Source organism: Oryza glaberrima, chromosome 8 (genome assembly GCF_000147395.1).
Source record: "Oryza glaberrima chromosome 8, OglaRS2, whole genome shotgun sequence".
Lineage (NCBI taxonomy): Eukaryota > Viridiplantae > Streptophyta > Magnoliopsida > Poales > Poaceae > Oryza > Oryza glaberrima.
In genome coordinates, this window is record NC_068333.1 from 4,516,520 (window position 1) to 4,534,762 (window position 18,243).

General features: G+C 41.3%; 1 protein-coding gene and 1 pseudogene across 1 annotated transcript; both read right to left on the reverse strand.

The window, feature by feature from the left end:
- Positions 1-8,447: 8,447 nt before the first annotated feature.
- LOC127782990 (putative F-box/LRR-repeat protein 22) lies at positions 8,448-11,586 on the reverse strand. The gene is made up of 3 exons (XM_052310286.1): positions 11,487-11,586; positions 9,992-10,344; positions 8,448-9,354 (listed from the first exon to the last, which is right to left on the reverse strand). Exons 2-3 carry the CDS (start codon positions 10,321-10,323, stop codon positions 8,568-8,570), a joined length of 1,119 nt encoding a protein of 372 aa, XP_052166246.1. The 5' UTR covers positions 10,324-10,344; positions 11,487-11,586; the 3' UTR covers positions 8,448-8,567.
- A 2,742-nt stretch (positions 11,587-14,328) lies between these two features.
- Positions 14,329-16,229, reverse strand: LOC127782052 (putative F-box/LRR-repeat protein 23; annotated as a pseudogene).
- Positions 16,230-18,243: the final 2,014 nt, after the last annotated feature.

The window sequence follows — 18,243 nt, forward strand, 5'->3', positions numbered from 1 at the left end:
GTTAATTATTAAAAACTTAAAAGATGATTTATTTGATATTTTAGATCAATTTCAATATAGAAAGTATTGTCCCAGTCAAAAAAAATATATAGAAAGTATTGTATTTTTTTCAAGAAATGTTTCATCGTATTTAGAAGAGTGAAGTGCATGGGCGGTCCTTAAACTTGTCTAGATATGTCATCTAGATTTCCAAACTCTTAAAATATATTTTTAGGTCTTTTAACTTGTTTTGGGTACCATCACTGGTCCAAACAGGTCTTAACCCGTCCGGCGCACCAACGTGGGCATGCCATGGTGGATTATCGGTGGTTCCAGGAGGGTAGGGACCAACTGATAGGTAGGGCCTACTAAAAAATCATTTTATTTTTCTTATCCTCCTTTCTTCTCGTCACAGCTCTTGGCCGCCGCTGCAAGAGGCGTTCGCCTGGATGACCGACTCGCCCTGCCGGCAAGGGAAGGGGGGCCTCGACCGCGGTGGCCCGGGCGGAGCTAGCCGGCACGGTGGAGATGGGGGAAAGAGGAAGACCTTAACGGCGGTGGCCCAGGCGGAGCTCGCCCGCACGACGGCGTGACGATGTCGCAGCCGGTGAAGCGCGTGCGGCGGGCAACGGCGATAGGCAGTCGCTCTCCGTTGCTAGCTCACTGCTGGGCCGCGTACCGTAGATCGACCGCGCTTGTATTGTGTGTTAGTGGTGTTGACTCGATTCCTAGTTATAGAAATTCCACTTCTCAATTTCTCCCTTCTCGTCGCGGCAAGGCGGGCGTGCGGCGAGCCGGCGACGGCCGACGGTCGGGGACGGTATCCACGCAGAACATGAGGCCAGCAAAGCGTATGCGGGCAGCCGCGGCAAGGGCGGCTGCAGCCTGTGGCTGGGTGCAGCCATGCAGAGCTGGCACGCGGCGCCGGCGGGGTAGCAGGCTGGCATGCAGCACCGCACGCAACAGCATCGATAGGGCAACGGTGACCAATGGGGGATGGGGGGCACCTGACGTGGGACGACGCTGGTCGCTAGAGAAGCTTGGAAAACTCTAGATTCTTATTGCTAGTTTGCAGTTTAGCCCAGGAACGAGTATGAGAGAGAACTTGTTTTGTGGTTGCTTGTTAGCGTTAGTGGTAGCCGGTAGCAGTCGACGCAATGGCATCCATGCTTGATGCTTCCACTAGCCAGCAGCGAGCCACACCTTAATTTTAGTCCGTCCTCCGCCACTGCAGAGGCGTGTTGGTGGAGAGGAGGGGAGCAGCGGCCATGGGATCTCATCGGTGTTAACAGCGAGAAGGAATGAGGAGAAGAAAAAGGAAATGATTTTTTAGTGGGCCCCACCTGCCAGTTAGTCCACCATGGCATACCACGTTGGCGCACAGGGCGAGTTAAGACTCGTTTGAACTAATGATGGCACCCAAAACAAGTTGAAGGATTTAAAAATGTATTTTGAGAGTTTGGAATCTAGATGACACACCTAGACACGTTTAAGAACCGTCCATACACTTCACTTTATTAAGAAGTTTAAAAAGCACGCTAACAAAAATCAAATTAAAATCTAAATCTTAATTAGAAAAACAGAGGGTCTAATATGCTTATCCACTGAACCATTTCTCGCATAGTTCCGAACTTCCTAGGGTACAATAAACAAGCGATCCAAAAACCAACTGCAAACAGCCCAAAAGCGAAGACCTAATGCTTTAAGGAAGGATTTGATTCTAATAGTTAGCGGTGACAGCAAAAGCCAAAAAAAAAAAAAGTAGCCAGATATACAACAACTGTAGAGAGATCGTTGTACGTCATAGTCAGAAAAAAAAGGCATAACAATCTAGTCCTGCTTTGCGTGCAATATCAGCAAAGAACATGGGCAAAAATTGACTGTAGAAAAATATGTGGCAAAGTTTTTAAGGGCTTGATACGATAAATAATAGACAATTTAAATAATGGACTTGGTCTCTCCTATTCTATGCTTTCTATAAAGTTAAAGCCCACCAAATCTAAAACTTAACATATAACCATGCCATATCATCACCTAGTAGCAATAATTATATATTTAATCTCATGCAAACATACAACATGATCTACAATTTATTTAATTCTACGAATCAAAATGCAAGCATATCCAATCATCACCCCTCATATCATTTGTAACATATCTTAACAAATCTATCTATCACTTTTACAATATTTAACATATGGTGCTTATCAATATGTTTCACAGCAAACCACGGGCATCATTTAACTGATAAACCCTGATGTTTTATTATTTTTCTTTTTACTCCTAGATTGATTGTCAAAAAAATATTGAGAATTGCTTAGTAATTCCCGCAGCAAAGCGCGGGGAATCATAGTTACGAAAGAATGGTTGTCCATGAACATCCAATACAGAGTACACAGTTGAACGTTCTATTTATTACTTAAAAAAACATATAGGGCTACCCACATGTTTATTTAGCAATTAACTGTATGTATTTCCCATATTGAATAAGATTAAATAAATAGGTCAAATAATTTATTTGAACTCATGTTTTTTAAATCCTGTGTTTGACACTAAAATTCAGATGGTTCAGTAGCCTTCTTTTTTTTACTGGTTCAGTAGCGTTCACGACTTCACGTGCAACACACATCTATATATATCAAATAGAGTACTTCATCCGTATTAGAATATAGCAATGTAGGATCGAATTTATAGTATTATGATATATCAAATCCAATCCTAGGTTGATATATTATCGGACCGAAGGAGTACGTAGTACTCATACTTCCTCCATTTCTAAATATTTGACATCGTTGACTTTTTAGCACATGTTTGACCGTTCGTCTTATTTAAAAACTTTTGTGAAATATGTAAAACTATATGTCTACATAAAAATATATTTAACAATGAATCAAATGATAGAAAAAGAATTAATAATTACTTAAATATTTTGAATAAGGCGAATGGTCAAACATGTTTAAAAAAGTCAATGGCGTCAAATATTTAGAAACGAAGGGAGTATATTATTGTTAAACAATATAATAGAAACACTAGTACAGATCCTCTCATCTGTGATTGGCTTCTCCGGCGCGGGCTCGTTGGCGACGACGGCATCGGGTCGACGGCGGCTCGCGTCCGGTTGGCGGCGGCTCCAGTCTGGCTCTCAGCGGAGCGCGCTCCGGCGCCGGCTACCGCGTGGACCTGGCCGGTCAGCTGGCCTGCTGCGGTTTTGCCGACAACGGGGACGGCGCCTCCATCTCCCTCCCTCCTGTTCCTCTAGATCCGGTTCTCCTCTTCTTCGGTGGTTGTTCTTGAAAGGACCTTAATGTCACCTAGAAGGGGGGTGAATAGGCGTTCCTAAAAATTATCACAACTTCATAGCATATTAGAATGATGAGAACTTTCGGTTCAATTAGGAACTTCCGATATGAGATTGGAAGTTCCGGTCTCAACCGAAAAGTTCGGCGGATAATGGAATAAAACACTATCTATGAACTTGTAGCTCAGATAAACAAAATGTATATGAATCAAAAGGTGACAAATAAGGTATCTACACAAGATATAAGGTCACCAACTAAATCAATTAAGCATGCAAGTAGATCGGGTAAAAACAAGCTCAAGCACAATATGAGAGAATGCACAAATGGGCAAACCAAGAGAGGAGACGCGTGATTTGTTTCCCGAAGTTCGGATCCACGGATCCTACGTCTCCGTTGAGGAGCCACAAGGGCCGGGCCTATTTCAACCCTTTCCTCACGAGGTTGCACAAATGCACTCCTCGGTTTCACTCTTGATTTCTTCCCTTGCGGAGGCGAAATCGAAGCCTTCACAAACTTTCTGTGGCACACCACAACCTTGGGTGCTCACCGGCGACGCCTAGCCGTCTAGGAGACCTCAGTCCCCAAGAGTAACAAACACAATCGAAGATTTGCTTGCTATGAACTCGAGTGCTCAAAGTATGGAGTGAAGCTCACTAGCTCTCAACTTCTCAATCACTCAATCCAACTCTTTCCCCTTCTCAAATCCCTCTCACAAAGAGGCACCACAAAGGATGGAGTGAAGCTCACTAGCTCTCAACTCCTCACTCTCTCAGTCCAACTCTCTCCCCTTCTCAAATCCCCCTCACAAAGAGGCACCACAAAGATAGGGAAATGGGGATAGCTATTTGGCTTTGGATGTGTCTAATACTCCCCAAGAGCAGCAACCACTCAAAGGAGGGGTGGAGGAGTTTATATACCCGAGCCCCTCAAAAACTAGCCGTTGGAGGCCAAGACTGTAATTTTTGGAGTTTCCGAAAAGCATTTTGGACAAGTCCGAAAATCTACATAAGCAAATCTCATATTCGCAGCCATTTTCGGAATGTTTGAAAATTTTCGGAGTTATCCGAAAAATTTTCGGAGTTTCGGGTAATTTTTCAGACTTTTCGAAAAGCACAGAGTAAAACGACTATAACTTTTCTCTCGGGAGTCCGTTTTTGATGAACTTGGACTCTATGGAAAGCTCACTCAGAGGACTACCCAACTCAACCAAAAACAAGGTCTAAAACCACTCAAAGGATTGGTTAAAGCTTGGGTTTCTCTCAAGGTAGCACAATGATAGGTCACTTTGAGCACCGAGACATACACAAACACCTCGACGTTGCATCCCTCTTAATAGTACGGCATTCCTAAACTCAAATGTAAATAAGAAGAGAATTATACCATTAGGAATGCCTTTTTTTCATCTTTCTTTCATTGTCTTGAGGGACGCCAATGCCGATACTGTTTCACCATATATTCTTCAAATGATTGATGCGGTTACTTGTAAGTTCAAATGGTCTCGCACGGTCCATCATGACAAAGCCGTCACTCGCCCTTCACCATAGGATTTGGTTCTTCGGCGCCAAGCCCCTTGCTTGCCCTTCATTGTCGCATGGTCCATCGCGACCGAATATCGCTTGCCCTTCACCGTCTTGCCATAATAGCCACTTCGTATCACACATCTTCAATATCTTCACTTTGTCATTCTTGGTATTGTTAGGTGTAAAGATATCACTTGAGCATCAACACCTTTGTAATCCTTGGGACCTATTTCTTTCATTCAACTCAATAAAACTATTAGTCCCAATGATTCGGTTGTCAACCTCCACATGTTGACCAACCGATCGCATGTATAAAAGGATATGAATAAATGATGAGTATTAATCAACACCACAAGTGTCATATATTCAAATATATGTTCAAATGTAAAGATCCCAATTGAATGAAGGTGAATAACTTGGATCGATTACATGCATAACTAAAGTATAGGATTTGCTCCCCCTAAATGTATGCATACAAAATATTTGTGTGAAGCAAGAGTATGCATAACAAGATATTAAACATTGAAAGCTTATCCTATACAAGAATAGAAGGCATTTCTCAAATATAGATATTAAAATAAAAACATACCTTCATCATCTCCACGTTCTTAATGTAAATAGACTAAATAAGAGATAATACTCAAACAAAACATTAGTCTCACATGCATATGACAATCACCAACATAAAGCTTACCAATATGTACATGAAGAGAAAGAGTGATACATAAAGCTTGATCTCCATGCATTTCATCCTTGTGATTAAGGTCCCCCAACACTCCACTTTCATATCCACATGAGACTAGGCAAAGAAATGCTTATAATTTCAGGGAATTGTCCACCTGTATGGTTGGGGATGGAAAGACTTGTTTGTTTTGGGATGATTTCTAGAATAATAAAGTCAGGTCAGTAATGTACCCAAGGATTCACTCTTATGCTGTTTCTTTGAAGGATTCAGTGAGTTTAACCTCTTCCAAGAGTATTTCGCAGCGTTTTAATCTCCCTCTGTCTGAGAAAGCCTACCATGAGTATGATACAATGTCTGCAGCTGATCCTTCAGATCAATTATCTGATGAGAAGGATGTCTGGTCTTATGTTTGGGGAAATGGTTTGTTCTCTTCCAAGAAAATATATGACATCAATTTCATGCATATACAGGCACCTAGTTATCTAGCTTGGATCTGGAAGACTAAGTGCGCTATGAAGGTTAAAGTTTTTGGGTGGCTCCTGTTAATTGATCGACTCAATAGTTATGACATGCTTTACAAAAGGCATTGCCCTCCCAATAATTCAGATCTAACTTGTGTCCTTTGCTCAACCTGTGCAAGAGTAACCACCTTTCATCTATTTTTTCAATGTCCTTTTAGTGCTGATTGCTGGGCGCAATTTGGAATTGTCTGGGATATTTCTCTTGCCTTCACAGATATGCTACATCAGGCAATGAATTCTTATAGGTCTACGCACTTTGTGGAGAAAATTCTTTATGTAGCCTGGAATATTTGGAAACAGAGGAACTCCCTGATTTTCCAGAATTTAGCACCCTCAATTTCTTCTTGGAAAGCTCTCTTTAAGAGTGATCTTTCCCTTTTAGTTTTTAGATTAAATGTTTCTGAGAGACAGTCCCTTTTGAATTGGTTAAATCTTTTGTAATTTATATTCTTTAATATAGCTATTTTACTGTGGGGGCTTCTCCTACAGTGCTTTCCCTCAAAAAAAAAGAAATGCTTATAAAAACATTAGTCTCACATAATTGGATTTGTTATTAATCATCAAAACCAAATCAATGGCACTTGAACTTTCAATCTCCCCCTTTTTGGTGATTGATGACAAACCCATTAGTAATAATCACATTTGGATATGAAGGGTGAAATTAATGATATAAATCAACATGATATGAGAAATTGACAATTGATTTATATCCATGCATGTGATGCTTGTGCATATGGTGCATGTTGGATGCTATGGTAGATGATGGTATGCTTCTTTTCAAGACATGCACCAAATGAATGTGGGATCCTAGAATATTTTCCCCCCTATATATCAACGATCATATCAAATGTGGGATCCTCAAATATTCTCCCCCTTTTGTCATTAATCACAAAAAGATTTGCATGGAACCGGAAGACCAAAACAAGAACACACATTCACAAGACCAAATAAAATAAAATAAAAAGATGAAAGCACAAAGCAAAAATTTTAGAAAAGGTCCATTTAAGAAATGCTCCCCCTTGCTCTCGGAGGGAGTGGTTGTGAGCACTTGAACTTTCTCTCGAAATATGCTCATCAAGTATTTTCTCATGAGAGGATTTTGGTCAATGATACTTGAGAGCTTCTTGGTCAAGTGTGTAATCTTGACGAAGGAATGACAATGATAGGCAATTACTGAGTTCAAGATGATCAAAGGATACTACCATTTATATGGACACCACTTGTGTATGCAAGTTTGAATTTGGAATCAAGAAGTGGTAGTTGGCAATGACAACATGGATCAACTTATATTTCGAAATCAAAGGAAATGGAATATATCGGTTGACAATGAAAATTCCATTTGAGTTTAGGTTGGCTCAAATAATGGGTGTTTGAGAACAAGAGGAGTTCATGCAAGAAACAAATCCAAAAAAGCTCAAAATTGATTTAACATTCACATAACATAGAGCTCACTTCTTGAAACAACTTTTATTAAGCCACCAACTCAGATTTTCAACTAAATAAAACATACTTTTAAATTTTGAAGTTTAGCAAAAAAGATACAACTACACAAGCTCTTGAAGCAACATAAAACTTGTGGAAATAAGCTCCAAAATGTATGCAATAAATCATGGAGATACTTCATGTAATCATGCACAAGTTTCATTTTGGGAGTCTTGCTCATATCTCAACCATAGAGATAAAATAAAAATCACAAGATTTCAGCAAGCTGAAATTCCAGATTTTTTACAACTCAAGAAGGGCTTTAAAAAGCATTCAAACAGAGTCCAAAAAAGCTAGAAAAATTCAAACAAAGAATTTACAAGGTTCAACAATAGGGGATCAAAAGTCATAATGGAAGCTCCTTCCAATTTGCAATGCATGTTGAGATACAAAAATCACAAATCAGCCTAAAACCATGTCAATTCTGAATTTTTCAGCAAGTTGATCAAAGTGAGAAAGACTCAAAACTCTTCCAAATAAAGTCCAAATGAGTTGAAATATTGCAGAAATTATCTTTATAAATCAAAGAAACTTTCTCAAAAAGAATTTTTGCAAAAGCAATTTTCTATCAACAGAAGATCCAAAATTTGCATTGTATGACTTTCCAAGCGGCAAAATTCAATCAAATGCTCAAATCATGCCCAAAAATAAATTCTATGGAGTTTAACATTTGTAGAGCCTTACATGGGTTATAGAAACTAACTTTAGCCGCCGTAGTTTTTTAAGCTCCAGCTTCTTATTTTGCTTTTTTCCCCTTCTCTTTGCATAAGCTGGTCTGGCTAATTGCGTCGTGTAACTATAACTCTTTTCTTCTAATATATTGACATGCAAATTGCATGTCTGCGAAAAAAAAAAAAAGCGTCGGTGACCTCTAGATCCAAACAGCATAGGAAAAATAAACTCTTCCTGAATTAAATAGGAAATCATGAAGCAACAGAACTTCAAACACATCACGCTCGCTACATAAAGCACACGAACCAAAATCCAAATTAATTGCACAACCTGCATAAATTCTCGACCATCCATAGCAAAGTTCAGCAATTAAGATAAGTAATGAGAGAAATCTCTTTTCGAAAACAAACTAAAGAGAATAGTAATCATGGAGGTAGGTGTACTGGGTGACATCGTCACAGTCCACATTGCTCAGGTCAGGATCACGGCCATCATCTGAAGGAAGTGAGATATCATCCCAGTAAACGTCATCCCAACCATCCTCCATCTCCGCATCCTTGGAAGGGCAGCAGAACTCCTTGGACAATCCATCAGACAGTTCATCTTCAGGCCTGAATTCTTGGCCTTCGTCCTCGTCGATGACGCGGAGCTCCTTGAAATTGCTCCACCTGCAGCCTTCCGAAAGATTGAAATGCCTGAGACTGGCCCATCTTGCCCGGAGCTGGTCATTCGGGGATACGTTGTTGCAGCCGGCGATGTCGAGGATCTCCAGGTGAGGGCAGCTGTCAAGAATGGCGAGGACGCCGGCGTTAGTCAGGGTGTTGTTTGTGATCTGAAGGATGCGCAGCTCGTGCATGCTCTCTGCAATGGCGAAGGCGACGCCATTGTTATTGGATGGCCAGTCCCAGGGGCCATATTCGAGTTCGTCTTCTTCATCATCGTCCTCGTCGTGGTCGCCAATAACTTGGTCCATCAGGTCATACTTGGCATCGTCATACACGAAGCCGTCATTGTTCACCCGGAGGCACCTCAGCTGTGGGCACTTGCGACCAAGGTGTTTGAAAAATTCTTCTTCAGGGGATCTGTAATAGTGCTCTAGGTCCTCCAGCAATGGAGATTTTGCAGCAAGATTGACCAGTTCTTTCCATGGAACACGTGTGCATGCAATCAGTCGGATGCTCTTCAGTGAAGTTGTCCTGCACAGACATGAATGTAGGCATCAAATTTAAATGCAGTAATCAGGTTGTTTAATTTGGTGAAGTGTCAACAGAAGGAGAGTTAGATTCGGATAACATTTTTTTTTTGTACATAATCAGATGCAGAGCGTAACCAGAGAAATGATCAAATGACATGTAAAGCCGATAGTATGTGAGGACACATGAGAAATATTTGACATGCATCTGGATATTGCACATCATGACAAAATGACATGGACGATATTTTCATTCTACATTAAGCTGCAGTCTTATATTATTCAGTTCTACTACAGTGGTTGTAGAAAGGCAACTCTCTCTGAAGTTCACTTATTAATTAGTTATCCTTTTTCCTTTTACAGAAGAAATTCTAAATTCATCTTGTTTTGAGGCGTTGCACAGTCATTACGAACATGATATCAAGCTTAGTTTGAGCAAACACAGAATGGTCATAGAGCAGAAACATAATTCCCTTTTCTTTTGTTCACTTTTCCTAACTACGACTTGTTCATCTGATACAAAATATCTGACAACTATAACATAAATGCAGGAAATAATCAATTCTCTGTATTAAATATAAATAACAGTAGAACTATTTTTAAAAAAAAAACAGTGAAAAGAATTTAGCAGGAAAGGTTACCTCTCCCCGATGTATTTCAGTAGATCAGAAGTCACAAAATTCTGAGCCCAAAACGACTCGAGCTTCCCAGCAGACCGATCCACAGCCACCCTAGCCATCTTGCACATGACACCGATGGTCTTCTTGAAGATCACCTTATGGCGCGTCATGTCGAGAGATCTCCACAAGTCAGGGACCTTGGCAGCCTCCAACCATGAGTGGCACACAAGGCCAGCACCCATCAGAATCTCAATGGCCCCAATCTTGGCAAAGATTACAGAGAGCGCATCGACCGGCAGTTCTAACCAATCCCTCTCATCTGGTGCAGGCAAGCGGATTGAATCAACCTCCATTGCAAGCGGCACGAAAAACACCTGAAAATGGTTTGAGAGATCAGCACTCATGGAAAAACCTGAGATTCAGTGCAGTTACAACTACTGTTCTGTCAGGGCTCTGAATGATTTATTGATCATTCACTCAATAAAAGGAGAACCATGTGGTAAATTTATGACTAGCATAAAACTCTGATTGTTCAGTTAACCTGTCATGGAGCGCAATATGTATATATATTTTTTCAGGAATGCACAAAGGAGTTTTACGTATCTATAAATTAAGGAGGACAAGAACAAAGTTCAGAAGACAATATGGTTTTAGAGTAGGGAGGTTAGAAGAATTATTTTCTTAAAGAGATAATCCATAAAATGCCATTGACAAGCGTCCAAGTCCCAGAAATACCATCGACAAGTGTGAGTTCCAAGAAATGCCATCGTACAAACGATTTTGTCCCAAAAATGCCATCGCCGTTAGGGTTCCGTCTATTCCACGCTGTTAAGTTCTATAGGATGAACAGTATATTTAACGGCGCAGAATGGACGGAACCTTAACGGCGATGGCATTTTTGGGACAAAATCGCTTGTACGATGGCATTTCTTGGAACTCACACTTGTCGATGGCATTTCTGGGACTTAGATGCTTGTCAATGACATTTCATGGATTATCTCTTTCTTAAAATACACAAAGCATTGCACATCATTGTACTATTAGGATTCCTGCTACAAAGAAAGGAAGTCAGTAGGTTCATCGTACTAAGACAAACAAAGAAATTTCAGGCATCCTGGCAACAATACCCTGTTCACAGATAAATAAACATGTTTTTTTTTCACGAACGCCAGATAAATAAACATGTACTCCTTGGGATAAGAAGTAAGCATGTAGCGACTGATAAAAGAAATTGACGAGTGTTCAGATAAAGGGAGGTTTCATTGGGATTTGGTTTCAGAATGCAGATAGAAATCACCCCCAACTCAAACAAGCAATCAGACTATAGCAGATTTCATTAATCAGAACCAAGCACCAACACGGACGTCCCTACACTTCAATCAGAGATCAAACCTAGTTTCTAGCCTCTCGTAACGCACGATCGACCCACGTCTTAATCAACCAACGGTAACCAACTCATCTGCAAGATCCAAACGAGCAAGTTACTGGCGAGGATAGAGATGAGATGAGGCCGTACCTTCGCCCGCGGCGGCGGCGGCCGGGATCCGAGAGGAGAGAGGATGGGACGGAGAGCTTCGCCTGGGCGTCTCTCCGGCGAGATTTTGGAGGGCTTGAAATCTCGGGAGATTGCTGGATGGTTTTTATGGCGAAAAGAAATGGAATTCTACGTGATTTGTGGGCGGGTGCGGTTTGGGCTCGTCTTCTCCTTCAGCGCAGATCAAAACCGCACAGAAGCCGGTAGATGTAATCTTGCGCCGTTCGATGGACCATGTACGGCTGTGATGGTGACACGCGTGCAGAGTGGTGGGTCAGAGTACGGTTGATCTGAGCGGTTGATTTTGATCGGACGGGTGGAGGAGGAACTGCACGTCGTGCAGTTCGTGATCTGAGTGGAAGTTGGATGGTGCGGTGGGGAGGTGTTTGCGCGGGAAGAGAGGCTTTCGCTTTTGGACGATAAATGGGCCTGAATGATTTGGGTTATTTGATGGGCTCTGGGCCTCTTGATGGGCCTTGGCAAGGTAGTAAGAACCAAACGACACGAGATCTTCAGAAATCAGAACTAGTGTTGAATATGAATCAATATTTTTTTTATTTTAAATTCTTCTCAAACGTATTGGTTGTGTTCCCATGGGCAAAGGACGAAGATCTAACCTATTTCCAATATTAAAAAAAATAAACTAAATTTTTTTTCTGGATATGTAGTACCCTGCAAATAATATATTGACGTGTTATTTTTTTTCACGTTCGTGAAAAAGAATTGCAGTACCTGGCAAGAAAATGTATGCGCTGCAGCAGCAAAGCATCCGTCCCATGCTCATTGACCTGAGGGATCTCTTCGTGGTGGACAAATGTAACAGATATATATGTAGCTAAGGCCGTGTTTAGTTCGTAAGTTTCTTTTTAAGTATACGGACACACATTTAAAATATTAAACGTAGATTAATAATAAAATAAATTACATATTCCGTCTGTAAACTACAAGATGAATTTATTAAGCTTAATTAGTATATCATTAGCAAATATTTATTGTAGTATCACATTGTCAAATCATAGTGTAATTAGGCTCAAAAGATTCGTCTCGCAATTTACATGCAAACTGTGCAATTAGTTTTTTTCATCAACATTTAATGTTTCATGCATATGTCAAATATTTGGTGTGACATTTTTGGCCAAAATTATTTGAAATCTAAACACACTCTAAATACCACAAAATTCATACTAAAATAGAGCAGCATATTCTTTAAAAGAAATTGCGAAGCGCATGTTTTGCAATTGTAGCAGACAATATATGAAGTTGGTGGGCCTGGTGGGTGAACTCGTACAGTCGCAACTAAGCTGCCATGCTAGACTGAGCGTCGATTAAATTCAATTTTAGGACTTAGGCCTTGTTTAGTTGGGGAAATTTTTTTGGTTTGGTTGTCATATCGGATATACGGACACATATTTGAAGTATTAAACGCAGTCTAATAATAAAATAAATTACAGATTCCGCCACTGCGAGACGAATTTATTAAGCCTAATTAATCTGTAATTATCAAATATTTACTGTAGCACCCAGTGGCGGATCCAGAAAATCGATACGTTGGTGTCATAATGTGTCTATCGGTGTCATAATATGCTAATTATGTTTAGATCATGGTGCTATAACATATGGATAAGCAATTTTGCTATACGTTTTACCGAAAGTCGTCGGTGTCATCTGACACCGGCCCCAGTCCTATAGATCCGCCCCTGGTAGCACCACATTGTCAAATCATGACGTAATTAGGCTTGAAAGATTTATCTCGCAATTTACACGTAAACTGTGTAATTGGTTTTTCTTTTTATCCACATTTAATATTACATGCATGTATCCAAACATTTGGCGAAAAGTTTTTTGTTTTTGGAACTAAACATGGCCTTATTATTTGGTTTGGAGGAACTTCGCTTCATAGGAATAGAGAAAAAAAATAGAACCGCATGCACATCAATCCTTTTAACTTTAATGTTAAGGAGAAATGGGGATTATATACATGTACTCTTGCCACCCCGCTCAAATGCAATGTGTATATAATAAGGTTGTATTTAAAACTAAATACTAGATTAATGACACATTAGGATAAATCCAACGTCCATGCTTGAAGATGTTGTCGAAGTGTGCAATTCTTAGATGCGAAGTGCATGTTTGTAATTATAGCAGACAATATATGAAGTCGGTGAGCGAACTAGTACAGGCACAACTAACTAAGCTGCCATGCTAGACTGAGAAGTGAGAACCCCGGTTAAATTCAATTTGGATGAATTTTAATTGATAGGAATAGGAAATAAAGTAATAGAAATGCATGCATACCGCATTTTATAGGATATTAATTTTTTTTTGTTCTCTCTACAAAGTTGTAGGAAATAAAAGTTTCTTTGGTTTTTCAATACTTAATTCCTACAAACCGAATGACCCTTAGGAATACAAATAATTTATTTTCCCTCCAAACCGAACAAGCCATAATAAGAACAAATTAACAAATTAAATCGATCACAGAACACAATGCTGCACAAAAACAGCCTAACCTGGTATGTAAGGGTATTTTCAAGAGGATGAAATAATAAAAGGGAAAGCAGAATAAGATCATGATAAGATTTTCGTCTAGCTTTCAGATTCATGTCCAACAAGTAGACTGATTAATTTGAGCAGCTTAAGCACAAGGCAATAAGCTCGAGAAGATACATTCTGAACTGAGCTTTAATTTCAATTCAGCAGCTCAGGCATAAGAACAAGCAGCCTGAGAGGACACGTACCTAACATCCGAACAGTAGTCATCATCACTCCTCACCATCCGGCGAGTATATCAAAGACTGAAATAGGAGGGCCGCGGTAGTCATAATCAAAAGTAGTCAGCGTAGTCATCAATGAAGTCGCCGTATTCATCAATTTGGTAGTCACAATAAGCATACTGATCACCATCGTGAGACAAGGAGAGCGGCAGCTTCACCGTCTTGATTCCGGCACACTTGGTTCTCAGGGCGTCGTCGACGTCGAGCTTGTAGCACTTGCTAACATCAAGAAGCTCAAGGTGAGGACAGGCATCAATGATGGCCATCAGCTCTTCGTTGCCGATGCAGATGCTCCCAAGAATCAGGTGTCGCAGCTGCTTCATCGTCGCGATGCCAAACGGCTCGTCGACGAAAAAACCTCGAGAATCTGGGTATGTATGTACTGTTAGCTTGAGTCGCTTCAGCTGCGTGCACGATTTGGCGATGGCGAGGACGATTTCGCCACAGGGTTAGAAATTTCGGACCGAAATTTCGGTCATTTTAGTCACCTACGATACGATATTATTTCAGCTGAAATTTTTCAATTTTTCATGAATTTGGGAAATATTTGTTCAAATTCAACTAAATTTTGCTCAAAATTTCAGAAATTTTGGACCGAAATTTCCGAAGTTTCAGGATTTCGGTGACCCCCGATACAAACACCTCAACCGATAGAGTGAACCCTGATTCGCCACCGATAAATCCACCCTCCTCAACGACGAGGTCCTCTAGACAGGGACACTTGCTGATGAACTCGGTGAATACTTTCTTGGAGATATCAAGGTACGAAAAAATAACGAAATAAGGGAAAGGCCCTTCAGAGAGGGTGACCTGCATGCAGGAAAAGCGTTATATTAACATATGGACATATAAACGCATACTAAAACCTAAAATCTAGTCCTTTAAACAGTGTTCCCTCCTTCCTAAATCAATCAATAATATAATAAAACTTAAAATTTCTTAAATTGATTATCATATAATCACATGTAGGGTGGATGCAGCATGGGGGCTATGGGCCTCGTGCCTTTACTTCTAGGGTGAGGACTATGCATGGGATCTCAGAAAATATTTTTATCAGACATAGATAGTAGAGGTGGCTGAAGCTTTGTTCTAATTTATTCAGACTCTCCTAGGATCCGCCACTGATCGCATGGACACGAATTTTATCAGAACACAATTAATGTAGCATAGAAGAATGTATATATGCTAAGATGTAATTGGTCTGGTGTTTCAACACATGCATTGTGGGAGAATATGTGCGATTTAAATTATCTTTGATTTTGGTGCATAAGCTTATATAATAATTATTTTGGGATAGAGTGCGTATGTGTCTAGAGATAATTTGTACTCCACTAACTACACAATAAGTCTAGTATTGAAACAAAATTAATTACCTATCCCAAATATACTGAAGCAACTCATCATTAACAAATCCGTACCCCTCGAACACCTCAAGTCGCCCATCGGAGCGGTCCACGGCCACCTTCGCCATTGCGCGCACCACACCGCTGTTCGTTCAAGCAGATATTAATTCATGCGTTGTGTATTAAAATTTTAAATTCTTTTCATCAAGACAGGATCTTTGCAACATAAAGTTTGTAATCGCACGCGCGTAATGCTGGGACATATAGATGTAGATGTCAAATTGAGAATACCTGTCCTCGATGTACTTGCGTCGCTCATAGTATTTGACAAACTCCATTGCGGGCAGGTCCACGGCGGGCGGCCTAGCCAGTACGCTCAGCAAATGACGGACCAACGAGTCCTTCGTCACGACATCGTGATGCGCCATGTCGACGCATCGCCACAGGTGAGGCAGCTTGGCCGCGTGGAGCCATGAGCTGCACACGAAGCCGGCGCCCATGAGGAGATCGACGGCGTGCAGATTGGCGAAGACGACGGAGAGCGCGTCCAACGGCAGCTCCGACCAGTCCCTCGTCTCCGGCGACGGAAGCGGCAGTTCATCGTCCATTTCAGTGATTCACTACGGCCGGCCGGCAAGGCAGCAACACACCTGAACCTGAAAACGAATGCAGAAATGTGAAGAGGATTAGCAGCTTAATTAGTGCTAATGGAAGGAGACCAATGATTCAACAAGAACCAGAAAATATTACAGCTCTGGGGCTTGCTCGCCGCCACTGTTGGCCTCGGAGGAGATTGTAGTGTAGAAGCTTGGCTTCGTTGTTCTCCGTTTATAAAGTGCGATCGAGGTGAGAGAGTGACGAAAACCTTTCCAACTTCCCTAGGCTGCATGATCAATGAGTTCATTAATTCGAAGTTTGGAAGACGAAAGGTTGGCATGGCTCTGGAATCGAAGAGTACGACTGATTGAGCGTTTGATTTTGATCGGACGGATGGAGATGGAACGGCACAGCCGGTGGAAGTTCGAGGGCGCGGTGGGGTCGGCGTTTGCGCGGGAAGAGAATATTTTGGGGTGATATTGGCCTGATTTATAAGTGTGGGCCAATGTAAAAGTTTCTTTTTTAGATTCTCATACTCCATTTTACAAGGAATATTTGAGAACGGTACTTAACTGAGGCCTGGTTTAGTTCCCCAATTTTTTTTCCAAAACCATCACTATGTATGGAGCATTAAATATAGATTAAAAAAACTAATTATACAGTTAGAGAGGAAATCGCGAGTCGAATCTTTTGAGCCTAATTAGTCCATGATTAGCCATAAGTGCTACAGTAACGCACATATGCTAACGACGGATTAATTAGGCTCAAAAGATTCGTCTCGCGGTTTCCAGGCGAGTTATGAAATTAGTTTTTTCATTCATGTTTGAAAATCCCTTCCGACATCCGGTCAAACATCCGATGTGACATCTAAAAATTTTCTTTTCGTAACTAAACAGGCCCTGAAACTTGCTTGCCAGCAGAAACACACAAATGATGCAGGAACATGAGAATGTTCATCTAATCATCTTGGATTCAGAAGTACGTCCAGTTCGCCAAACATAGCACTGTCAAGCTTCTCTTCTTAATAGAGCGGCTGGTAATTAACAAACTTCCTAACAACCTTATCTAATAAACCTAACAAACTAATTGAATTCATTAGAGGGGCCGAGTTCCGCCCATAACAACCTAACGCTATTCACTACTTAAAAAAAAGTACTTTTCATGCTGTTACCTTTTTTTTCTGAAGGACAAAATAAGAAACACTTGTGAAAATATAATTGGAGGTCTTTCACAAGCGGTCATCTTAAAAGGGTCACTTGTAAAAATAACACTATTTTTCCTAGCAGTTGGCTAAGAGCACCGGCTTGTAAAAATCTATTTTCGCAAGCAGTTCTCTTAGCTAGCCACCATAGAAAATGAACTTCAGGTGCAATAAAAAAGAACGGCCCTATACTCTCTATTATCCTTATCGCCTCCCTCCCTCTATCCGAACAGTTCTCCCTCCTCCCTTGCTTCCTCTCGTGCGATTCCTCCTCTCACCTCTCCCAGCTTCAGGCTACGGTGCACCCAGTAGGTGACGAAGCTCGACGGTGAATCCAACCACCGAAGGTGTGTGGGCGGTGGATCCGGCCTACCTGACACATTGGGGGTGCTCTACCGTGTTGGTGTAGGGGTGTGCAACACTCAGCGCTCGGGCACTCGGGTAGATTGAAGACATCGGCTGCTCCCATACCAGCGAGGGGACATTGCATACGCGTAGCTTTGTGTGATGGAAGGGGGACACCTGGTGCCGAGATGACGCGCGGTTGCTGCTTGGGATGGGGATATTAAGTTGACATCAGTTTCCTCTTGGGTGGCAGCTAGCGAATTGAAAAGGGGATTTGAAAGCGATATCCTTTGTTCTCCTTGATTATGTCAATGAGTGAATGGACAATAGCATGTGGACAAGCCTGAAGGCCACGCGGATCTGGGAGGCCATTGCGGTAGGGGTAAGCAGCAAGTATTAGCTGAGATCTGGGAGTCGACAATAGAGGAGGTGCTGGCTTTGATGGTTCCGGAGTGAGGCCACCGCCGGCAATAATAAAG

What these genes read in the sequence shown, in the direction of transcription:
- LOC127782990 (XM_052310286.1), bottom strand. Translation starts at nt 10,323, where the DNA reads ATGGAGGTTGATTCAATCCGCTTGCCTGCACCAGATGAGAGGGATTGG. An exon ending in CTGAAATACATCGGGGAGAG is followed by an intron (nt 9,355 to 9,991) that starts GTAACCTTTCCT and finishes ATGTCTGTGCAG; the next exon opens with GACAACTTCACTGAAGAGCA.